Source organism: Triticum dicoccoides, chromosome 2B (assembly GCF_002162155.2).
Source record: "Triticum dicoccoides isolate Atlit2015 ecotype Zavitan chromosome 2B, WEW_v2.0, whole genome shotgun sequence".
Taxonomy (NCBI): Eukaryota; Viridiplantae; Streptophyta; class Magnoliopsida; order Poales; family Poaceae; genus Triticum; species Triticum dicoccoides.
In genome coordinates this window covers 175,043,766-175,055,835 of record NC_041383.1, presented here as the reverse complement: position 1 = coordinate 175,055,835, position 12,070 = coordinate 175,043,766, and the positions used below count along the sequence as shown (strand labels likewise).

Here is a 12,070-nt window from a genome sequence, read left to right as displayed (position 1 = left end):
ATGGAGGGAAGCTTTCTTGGCTTAATGCTACTGTTACCTCGCTCCTCATCTACGCCATGTGCACGCTTAAGTTCCCACCAAAACTGATTGAGATGCTCAACAAGATCAAGAGGAGATGTCTTTGGACCAAGAAATCTGAGCAAGGTGAGAAATGCAACTCCCTTGCTGCATGGGAGATGGTCTGTAAGCCCAAGAAACATGGAGGTCTCGGGGTCATCAACATCAAGCTGCAAAATGAAGCCTTGCTAATGAAATTCCTCCATAAGTTTTACAACAAGATGGATATTCCATGGGTGCAACTCGTGTAGGATGCCTACTACACCGACAAGATACCACATGTTGTGCCACCGGTCGGCTCTTTCTAGTGGCGAGACATCTTGAAACTCACTCCAATCTTCTGCGGCATCTCACAGCTGCAAGTGGTATCTGGCACGTCTGCGTTGTTTTGGAAGGATCTATGGGGACAAGATGTACTCCAAAACACACACACCCATGCCTTCTCCTTTGCCATGCATGAAGATTCTTCCATCAAGGGGTTCTTGGAGACCACGTCGTTGGCTGCGGCTTTTCACCTACCACTCTCGACACAGGCTTTGTCCGAGGTGTGAGATATCCAAATGCTCTCCCTGCACATGAGCCTGACCACTTCCATTAATGATGTTTGGCACTATATTTGGGGCAAGACGAAGTTCAGATCAAAAGACTACCATCAGTATTTCTTCAGAGACGCACAAGCCCACCCCATCTTCAAATGTCTTTGGTGTTCACACTGCATCATGAGGATTAAGGTCTTTGGCTGGCTCCTATTTCATGACAGGCTCAACACACGTAACATGCTGAAACGACGCCACTATGACATAGGGGATGATCACAGTTGCCTCCTTTGTGGGGGCCCAGATGAAGAGATGGTGGATCATATGATTTTTACGTGTCCTTTCAGTCAAACCTGTTGGAGTCAACTAAGGATCATCTGGCCAAGATTCGACTGCCGTCTACACATATTGCAAACCACCAAGGACTCTTGGAGCGGCCCTTTATTCCTTGACATTTTCCTCGTGGCAGCTTGGAGCTTATGGAAGGAAAGAAACAACAAACATTTTAGAAGGGTGGACCCTTCCATCAACTCCTGGCTTTGGAGGTTCAAGGAATATTTTGGACTACTACAGCACAAAACCAAGAGGGCTCACTCTGCCCTCATAACTTCCTTCTTAGCTGGTCTATAAGTAGTTTCTTGATATACAGACTTGGCTTGTATCTTCACTCTCACCTCTGACCATACCCACAAACCCTTGTGTGGTTGGGTCGAGTTGCTTGTAAATATGATGTAACTGTGTAAAAGTATCTTCTTTATATATGAAAACACAGTAGGAGCCTCTCCTACTGTCCTTTCCATCAAAAAAAGGTCGTGTAGTTTGTTTGCTAAAGCTTTTCTAATGTCAAGTATCATTTCCTCAAACCATGAGATTGTGCAACTCCCGGATACCGTAGGAATGCTTTGGGTGTACCAAACGTCAAAACATAACTGGGTGGCTATAAAGGTGCACTACAGGTATCTCCGAAAGTGTCTGTTGGGTTGGCACGAATCGATACTGGGATTTGTCACTCCGTATGACGGAGAGGTATCTCTGGGCCCACTCGGTAATGCATCATCATAATGAGCACAATGTGACTAAGTAGTTTGTCATGGGATCATGCATTATGGAACGAGTAAAGTGACTTGCCAGTAACGAGATTGAACGAGGTATTGGGATACCGACGATCGAATCTTGGGCAAGTAACGTACTGATTGACAATGGGAATTGTATACGGGATTGCTTGAATCCTTGACATCATGGTTCATCCGATGAGATCATCATGGAACATGTGTGAGCCAACATGGGTATCCAGATCCCGCTGTTGGTTATTGGCCGGAGAGATGTCTCGGTCATGTCTGCATGATTCCCGAACCCATAGGGTCTACACACTTAAGGTTCGATGACGCTAGGGTTATAGGGAAAGTTTGTATGTGGTTACCGAATGTTGTTCTGAGTCCCAGATGAGATCCCGGACGTCACGAGGAGTTCCGAAATGGTCCGGAGGTGAAGATTTATATATGGGAAGTCATCATACGGTCACCTGAAGTATTCGAGGGTGTGCCGGTATTGTACCGGGACCACCAAAGGGGTTCCAGGGGTCCACCGGGAGGGTCCACCTTCCCCGTAGGGCCCTATGGGCTGTATATGGAAGGGAACCAGACCCTAAGTGGGCTGGGTGCCATTTCCCCTAGGGCCCATGCGCCTAGGGTTGGGGGGACCCTAAAGGGGGCGCCCCCCTTGGCTTGGGGGGCAAGCCCCCTCCCCTTGGCCGCCCCCCCCCTCTAGATCTCATCTAGAGGGGCCGTACCCCTTCCCCCTTCACCCTATAAATAGAGGGGAGGAGGGAGGGCAGCCGCACCACATCCAAGGCGCAGCCCTCCCCCTCTCCAACACCTCTCCTCCTCTATTTGAGCTTGGCGAAGCCCTGCCGGAGAACCGCTGCTCCACCACCACCACGCCGTCGTGCTACTGCTTGAGTTGTCTTCCCCAACCTCTCCCTCCTCCTTGATGGATCAAGGCGTGGGAGACGTCACCGGGCTGCACGTGTGTTGAATGCGGAGGCGCCGTTGTTCGGCGCTAAGATCGGAATCGTCCGCGATCTGAATCGCTACGTGTACGACTCCTCCAACCGCGTTCTTGCAACGCTTCCGTTTTCGCGATCTTCAAGGGTATGAAGATGCACTCCCCTCTCTCTCGTTGCTAGTCTCTTCATAGATTGATCTTGGTAATGCGTAGAAGAATTTTAATTTTTGCAACGATCCCCAACACGAGCGACAAGCAAAGCAGCAGCTGGCACATTCCAGCAGGCGTTCCCATGGATTGAGATGCTAGTCTAAGTCGACCTGACCAAGGTGGAGAAGGACAACGATGATGCCTAGATCTACCGCCCGCCGCTAACTACTTTTCTAATGTTTTTGTTTAATACTTTTTAGTTTCAATTAATGTAAACTAGACTTCGGCTGGTTGTTTTATTTAAAAAAATCAAAATCCAGCGCAAATGTGAAATGCGTCCGCCCGTGTTGGTTGCACCTTTGGACCGGCGGACAAAAATAGACAATGACATCCGCTTGACCGATAAAACAAATAAAGAACGAACAAAATATGCGTTAATTTGGGTCGTCGCGTTGTGCACTTAGATCGGACGGAGGTGAGGAGTTCATGGGGTTGAAGCAAACACGGGACGCTGCTAACAATAGCGTCCAGGTATGGACGTGGTTTGCAACAGCGACCGGGCCTGGACGCTAGTAATAATGGCGTCCTTCCTATTTTTCAAATTTTCAACTTATCATTACTAGTTTGGGAATTACAACATCATTGTTTATTATTAATAAAAAAATCGAAAAAAAGGAGTTGCTTTCATATAGCACCGAAGTTGCCTCTATAGCACACAAAGTTGCTCGGAAAAAAAAGTTTGTCAAAACCTACTCATATGAGATGTAATTTTGAAGAACTTGTCACGAGAAATCCAATAGTGAAAACGGATCTAAATTCCGACACTCGAATCAAAAGTTACGACTTTTTAAATTTTTTGAAACCACAAATAATTGCACGTGGTCTCTCGGCTGAGGTAACTTGACAATCTGAGACTGCATACTTTCTTTTGAGATGGAACACTCGTATTCCATTTAGATCATGGCAAAATCGCCGGTTACGGCACGGGTTACAAAATCAGGATAGGCCTCGAACCACTGGTTACTAGTCCCAGAAGCTAATCCCGTACCAAACGAAGCCAGCACATGCGCTGGTTTGTTACATTCACGTGGTGTATGCACCACACTAGCCTGGATAAATTGTGTCATAAGCTTGGCCTTGAGATCTCTGAACATTTGTCCCATCGGCGCCATATCATATGCCCCAATTGTTACACATGCTGAAGTACAGAGCAGTCTGTCTCGAACAGGACTTTCCCAGCTCCCAACTGATCAGCAAGGAGGATAGCGTGAGCCAGAGCCATAGCCTCGGCATGCAAAGCATCCAAGAGGTGGCCTGATGATCCCGCAACTGCAAAAAGAATGTCATTGTGGGAGTCACGACAGATGAGACCCCAGCCTCCCCTCCCTGTTTCAGTGGTGTATGCACCATCATAGTTGATCTTCACATGGTCTGGGGGTGGCGGCTGCCACACTTGGAGGGACGCCGCTTGGCTGGGCTGAACCAGGTTAAGGTAGCGATTCCATTCAGTCACATGGAAGCGGACATGGAACTGGAATTCGTCCGTGGTCAAGCGCCGCTCCCCATGATTTCCCCGATTCCTTTCTGACCACCAGGACCACAATAGTGCAATCACCAGCAACCGTTGATCTTCAGGAAGATGCAGAATGGCATGTACCACTTCCCTTGCTGTCCGGAGCTGAGTGAGTCATAGTCGGACCTCCTCCAACTGCAGGATGCGCCATCGTTGTTTAACCCATTTGCAGTTCAGGAACAAGTGCCCTCGATCCTCGAACAGGCAGCCGCACACTGCACACCGCGTGTCTAGCTCAACTCCTCTTCTGGCGATGTTCATGTACATGGGGTGGCTGTTGTACGCCAGTCGCCAAAGGAAGTGATGAACTCTCGGAGGGCACTTCTGCTCCCATATGAGCCTGAATGTGTCAGAGTGAACCACCTCTCCGGAGGAAGTCTGTCCCTTTTGTCTAATGCTCTCCCGTTTTAGCACAGCCACATGCACCTTGTATGCCGACTTGACCGAGAAAATCCCCTTACTGTCATAGTGCCAAGCCAATAAATCATTGGACTGCTCACAGTTCGGAATGCTCAGAATGGACGGCACATGTTCAGCATGAAAACATCCCTCAACTAAGCCCCGATCCCAGGTACCTGTGTCCGGGTCGATGAGCTCACAGACCCTAGTGAGCAGGCTCTGGCCTCTAGGGGCCGAAGGTCGTCGAGTATCCCCCCTAGGGATCCATGGGTCGTCCCAGATTCGAATGTCGGTGCCATCTCCGATCCTCCAGATCACTCCTTCTTTGAGGAGTGCAATCCCTTGCAGAATACTCCTCCACACATAGCTCATATTGGGGACTGGTTCAGCAGAGAGCACATTGCCATTAGGGAAATACTTAGCTCGGAGAACCTAGGCACAGAGGGATTTGGGAGACTGGATCAGACGCCAGCCTTGCTTCGCTAGCATCGCTAGGTTGAACGAGTAAAGGTCCCGAAAACCCAGCCCTCCCTCCTCCTTTGATAGTTTCATTTTCTCCCAGCCCACCTAGTGCATCTTATTCTCTTCGCCATGGTTGTTCCACCAGTACTGACAGATAAGCTGGCTTATCTCATCACACAAGAACTTTGTCAGATCAAAGCAGGCCATGGCATATGTTGGGATCGCCTGGGCAATGGCCTGCACATATATTTCTTTGCCGGCCATAGAGAGACACCTATCCCAGCCCCCCTGGAGACGGCCGATGATCTTCTCCTTGATATATTCAAAGCATTTCTTCTTTGACTTTCCAATATATGTGGGGAGGCCCAAGTACTTTCCCTATGTGGATTCGCTGCCCAGCTATAGCTCTTGCAAAAGCAAATTTTTGTGGGGCTGTTTGGCATTGGAACTAAGCACCACAGATGACTTCTCATGGTTGATCATCTGGCCAGAGCCCTCCTCATAAGCTTGCAATATAGAGTTAATCTTTTCCACCCCTTGCGTAGTAGCTTCCAGGACCAACAACGAGTCGTCAGCAAAGAGAAGATGGTTAACTCTAGGTGCTGTTGGAGCGAGTTTGATACCCCTAATCTGATTCTCCTCATCAGCTTTGTTCAGCATCGTCGATAGACCCTCATCACAAAGAAGGAACGGGTAGGGGGGAATGGAATCCCCTGCCTTAAACCCCTGTCCGGAACCACAACATCTGAAAGGGTGTTGTTCACTTTGAATCTGTATGACACCGAACTGACACACTTCATGATCAGCTGCACAAACGATTCCCCAAACCCCATCTTCCTCATCATGCCCTCCAGGAAGGACCACTCAACACGGTCGTAAGCCTTGCTCATGTCCAACTTTAGCGCCATGTACACATCCTTGCCTTTCCTTTTCCTTCTCATGAAGTGAGTCATCTCGTATGCAAGGATAGTATTATCGAAGATCAACCGTCCCGGCACAAAGGCACTTTGATTTCCAGAGATAAGCTCATCCAAGATCATCTTGAGGTGATTGGCAATAACCTTCTACACAAGTCTGTACACCACGTTGCAGAGGCTAATAGGGCGGAGATCTTTGACTTGATTAGGGTTCTGAACCTTTGCGATAAGCACAACAATTGTTTCGTTCCATCCCTCCGGTATACAGCCACCTCGCAACACATGTAACACTTCTTATGTGACCGCATCACCCATCGTACCCCGAAATCGCTTGTAGAAGATAGCTGGCATGCCATCTGCCCCGGGGGCCTTGAGATCCCCCATTTCATCTAGTGCCTTCTTAATTTCTTCAGGAGTGTACTCTTTACTTAGCATGTCATTCATTTGTGTCGTAACCCAGCTGCACATCTTGTAGTACTCTATCATGGTTGGGCCCAGCCCTGGCCGTGAATAAGTGCGTGAAATGAGCAGGAACCAAAGCCTTAAGGTTGTCGTCTCCTTGCACCACAACCCCATCATCTCCTCTTAACTTGTCAATTCTGCTGTGTCGCTTTTAGTGGACGCATACTGATGGAAAAACTCAGTGTTCTTGTCCCCTTTGGTGAGCCAGTTGGCGTGAGCTCGTTGTCGCCAGAACATATCAAGCTGTTCTTCCAGGCGGTCTAGCTTGTAACGGGCGACCTGCTCCTTTCTGATGTTCGCCTCATTCAGATCCCCCCGCCTGTAATTCTCCAATTCGGCTCTTAGCTTTTTTATGCGTTGTTGTAGGTCTCCAAGCACCTCCCTGCTCCAGGTATCCAGATCTTTTGACACAGCCTTAATAAGTTGGGCCACCATATAATCACCATTCTCCTTCGCCCTCTGCCAAGCATCCACCACCACTCTTTCACAATCCTCCTCCAACAGCCAGCGGGCTTCGAAACGTTTATTCAGGTTGTTTGGCTGCGGCCGGGGTCTCTTGTGTGCACCATCGACCTGCAGGATCACAGGCCTATGATCAGAATGCTCAGGGCAGCCATTAACCACCTTGTAACCCGGGAACCGCATACACCACTCCGCATTAGCCACTACACGATCAAGACGCTCACGGACATATCCATCAACATGATAATTATTATTGCACCAAGTGAAAATGTCACCCTCGAACCCGAGGTCATTCAAATTACAAAAATTTAACACGGAACGAAAATGGTCCATGTATGCCTGGGTTTTGGGCACTCCTTGCTTCTCAAAGTTGTACAAGATTTCATTGAAATCCCCCATGCAGACCCAGGGCAACTTCTCTTGGAGATGAAGAGTGCGCAGCAGCTTCCATGTCTCTTCCTTCAATTCGGTTTTGGGCTGACCATAGATGCCCGTGAACCTCCATTTGAACCCATCTGCCTCAGTGACCGTGGCATCGATGTGCATCCGTCCCATCCACCTCAAAGACAGGTTTACCTCCCTCTTCCACAACAGTGCCAAGCCGCCACTTTTTCCTTCACAGGCCTTGAACACTAAATTGGGCATATTGAGGGTATACCTTAGCTTCTCCACTTTATTTTTATTCATCCTAGTTTCTGAAAGAAAAGGAATATCAGGGTCCTCCTTCTTCTGCATCTCCAGAAGACCAAGAACTGTCGGCCTACCCCCGAGTCCCCGACAGTTCCAAGCAATCACTTTCATTGTGGATTGCAAGGCTGACCCGGCAGCCCTGCCTTCAAGGTTATATCTCCCACCTCTTTGGGGTTGGTTGTATCCACTCTCCGTCTCTTCTCGCCCTCATCCTCCCTAGCCACTGTACTCAGCTCCCTTTTCCCATTCACAACACTTCCATCAGCTAGTGTGGTTCCTTCCTTCTGCCCCTCCTCCTTGCGATTCCGACCCTGTGGGCGTTTAAAAGTCCCCGGTTTACTCTTTGACCTCCCATCTCCTTTCTCTGCATGATTATGCTCCTCCTTCTTCTGTTCTGCAAGTGTTCCCGGGGCACTGTTCACGTGGCTGTGCATGGCACTGTGTTGTGTGGCCTCAGTTTTATCCCCACACTTTATTGCTACCGGGGCCTGCTTTATGTCTCTCGCTTCCACCACCCCACTATTTTCGTCACCATCTGGCTAGCGTGGCTCAATCTGCATTGCATGTACGTGCGTGCTTTGCTGGTTTGATTGCCCTTTGCCAACATCTGCCTCGGGATCCGTGGTCTAACTGGACTGGCCGCTTCCTCCGATCTCTGATGCATATGTTAACTTCTTGGGATGGCCTGTCTTGGGTTGCTGTTTGCTTTGTTTCAACGGGCTAGTAACCTCCTGCTCTTTATCATTAACCATTATCTAATCAGCTCCACTCGTATTATTCTTGCGCCAGTTCGGGCTGTCGCTCCCTGATGAGGTTCTACCTCTCCACGACCCCATGCTTCTGCTGTTAGAAACCCTGCCTCCCGAGCTGGATCTGTTATTGGTCCATCTCCCCCCGTTATGGCCCCCTCTCAGTTTCTCCATAAATGCCCATAGCCAAGGGCCAAACTGCTGCTTCTCCCCTTTCCTGAGCTTAAGCTTACACATTTTATCGACATGCCCAATGACCCCGCATACATAGCAAAAGTCTGGGAGGTACTCATACGCGAATGGACACCAGTTCCTCTCCCCCTCTTCCTCTGTGCTGCCAGTAATCACCTTCATGCTATCATCATCCTCTTGCTGATCATCTTCAAGCGTGAAACCCCTCATAAGGGGTGTTTTAATCCCCTTCTCACTTTCACCCGGAGAAATCTTCCAGCAGCCCGTCCATCAGCACTTGCATCCACCTCCATTACCTCTCCTATTTCCGCACCAATGGCCTCTCCAGCTTCCCTATTCATCATCCCGAGTGGTAGACGCGTGATATGGACCCAGATAGGGGTGCTGTTGAAACTGTAATTCTCGATCCGTTTCCTTGCCACATAATCCTCTAGAACTAGGAGGTCATTCCCAAACTCCCACGGACCTCCTTCCAGGGCCATTCTCTTCCCCGAGTCTTGCCCAAACGTAATCAGGAAAGTGTTCTCACCCACCTCCTTGCAGTCAATACCTCTGATTGGACACCAGATCCTGCCCAGCGTCTCCGCCATGGCCTCGACAAAGACTGGTTTCTCTGAGAAAAGTTTTGCCAACGCTTGCGGTTCCACAACTCCTGCTTTCCCAGATCCAGCCCATCTGATCTTAATGCCCTTCTTCTCCTTCTCCGACAGCCTCAGATCCTTCAGCAATCCTTCCACCTTCTCCATTGCTGCACCGAGACTAAAGAACAGATCCAACTAGGGTGAGATGGTGTTTTACGATCACGTGCCCTAGTACATGCGAAAGGCTTTTGGTGTGGGTGGGTTCAGGAGATCGGGACGCAGGGGATTGCTAGACCGCCCCTGCGTGAGAGAGCAGCGGACGGCACGATCAGACGAGGGAGACGGCGGCGGCGGATCACACCGGAGGGGCCGACGGACGAGAAACCCTAGATCGCCTAGGGAGACGCCAGACGAAAACCTAACCGACACTCACGGGGCGGACCTGTAGTCAGGATTCCCCCCGCATACTTTTCTTTTTTGATAGGCTAAGATAACATGTCACATCATTTTTCTAATATGAAAGGTGCGCTCTGGACAATTAACGCTCTGTATCCACGACTCCACGTCCAGTACTTGTTGGGTCAAATTCTTTCTTCTACCAAATTTTACCACAACGGGCTCCAGGGGACGGGAAGAAAGGATGTGTGAAATGAAGACACAAATGCCTTGATATCGCTGTAGCATGGGGAACGTCCATGGTTATTTTTAGGAGAAAACATGTGATGAGGCAAGTAAAAAGAGAGATGTAGTTCGCACATATACAGACGCTACTGCACTCTTGTTTTTATAGTATGCTAATAACTTGGAGGTAAGAATTGCCCTATTCGGTCATTTTACTTTCCCCAGAAAATAGCAGGAGAACAATTGTGGGAACTTGGTAACAGAACACTTGGTAAAGAACAAACACAAGCCATTTTCTCTGCGATAACAGACATGTATAACATCACTGTTTGTGTACATGATAATATCACCACTGGGAAACTGACTTTTAAGTACAAATACAAAATGGTGTTGACGCAAAACAGAAATATATGGAGTAACGGGCAGTCATAAATGATGATGCCATGCATTCCTCATTGCACTAAAATGAGCATTTCATTGAAATGCAACCTTCGAACCCTTTTGAAAACCCATCCTCAATAACACGAGGTGAGTTCTGAAGGCAGCCTCTTGAGTTGTGTAAATTCATGTCCTCGCGACAATCTGGTGTGCTGTTGAAGAAAGGGGTACCTGCGTCTCGCTCCCAAACCCCATATCTAGTAGGCGCGGAACTTTCCTTAAGTCGCTTCGACGGGGTAAGTTGGACAGAGTGTCTAAGAGCTTCTGAGAGCTCTACGCTCTCTTCACTGGAGTTAAACTGAGTAGGGCATTTCCTCTTTGATCCAGGTAATAGATTTAGACCTGTCACACAACATTAGACATAATCAACTAATAAACATAGCTGACTTAATACCAAATACAAACAGTAATTCCCCGGAAGAGTACCTCTAAATGTATTGGAAATGCTGCATTGTGATTCCATTGCACTGGAGCAGTCACTAGGGCGGTAAATTCTATAATTCACAAGGAAACTCATGAGAAACATACAAGCAGAATCTTAGAAATAACGTAGTATTCAGAAAGAAGTAAGAGCTAAGCATAGAAGCAAAAGACTTCGGCGAGCCTATTATCATGCAGGATATACTCATCAGCATGCATATATACTTGCTTGTTTGGAACTGGTATTCCACATGCACATGCTGGACAGGCTATTCTCTTTCTTAACCAGCTTTCAACCTCTTAGGTACAAGTAAATATGTACATACAATGCACGTTGATATTAGGTAGGATGTTAATTATACGCTGATATTAGGTAGGATACTAAGTGCATGTTAAGTACGTGATTAGCATGGCGTTAATATTTGGTATGATACTAATTACATGCTAAACATGTTGAGCTCTCACCCTTGGAGCAATCTAGGTCATTGGACTGACATTGTATGATGGTCGAGATCAGTTGGATCTGCCCCTTTGGGTCTTTTCATATCGGTACAAGTCAGACATTATGGCTTCTGAGAACATTGTAAATTATAAACCGATCAGACAAAAAAACTACTCCCGCTATGTCACAATACAAGTCCTTTTGACCACACTGTGGCACCGAGGAAACGTATTTTATTGTTAATAGTATAGTACAGAGCTACTGGTGACCCTAGGCAAAGCAGTACTCGGTCCTGAATCCCAAGAAGTTTCTTGAAAGTGTTGACACAAACTCCCATTACAGCTTGTACCGAATCTTAAAGTATCCTTGGTCTACTCCTATAAACCCTCCACCAAGCAAAACAATTACAAGACTCGTGAAATGAAAATATATACAAGTTTTTAAGAAACATTTCAGGAAGGGAATTATTTGTGCATTCTTCTGCCAAAGGTAATTAGTGACCATGGTCTTAAATACTCCCTCCGTTCCTAAATATTTGTCTTTTTAGAGATTTCAAATGGACTATCACATACGGATGTATATAGACATATTTTAGAGTGTAGATTCACTCATTTTGCTCCGTATGTAGTCACTTGTTGAGATCTCTAGAAAGACAAATATTTAGGAACGGAGGAAGTATTAGCGAACCATATAAGCAGCAACAACAGAACAATCAGAGGAAGCCAGAATCTGCTAAGGTACTTGTGCATTTGGACAAACTATCACAGTGCCGTCTACATTGATATGAAACCACCAGAAATAGCGAGGAGTTGGGTCGCCAGCATGGGAGATTATAGGAAGAATGTTTGTGTCCTGTGCCCGCTGCGCAGTTCCGACAAGAGAAGAGAGCGAAAAGTCGAGGAAACGTGGAGGCTC

The 12,070-nt window shown here is 47.7% G+C and overlaps 1 protein-coding gene across 1 annotated transcript in view; it reads right to left on the bottom strand.

Moving 5' to 3' along the window:
• Positions 1–10,127: 10,127 nt before the first annotated feature.
• Positions 10,128–12,070, bottom strand: part of LOC119362880 — a 6,127-nt gene continuing 4,184 nt past the window's right edge. The window contains exons 8-9 of the mRNA XM_037628150.1: positions 10,720–10,787; positions 10,128–10,635 (exon numbers count right to left, since the gene is read on the bottom strand). Coding sequence (XP_037484047.1) covers positions 10,316–10,635; positions 10,720–10,787 — 388 coding nt within the window. The 3' untranslated portion in view covers positions 10,128–10,315. The remainder of the gene's footprint in view (positions 10,636–10,719; positions 10,788–12,070) is intronic.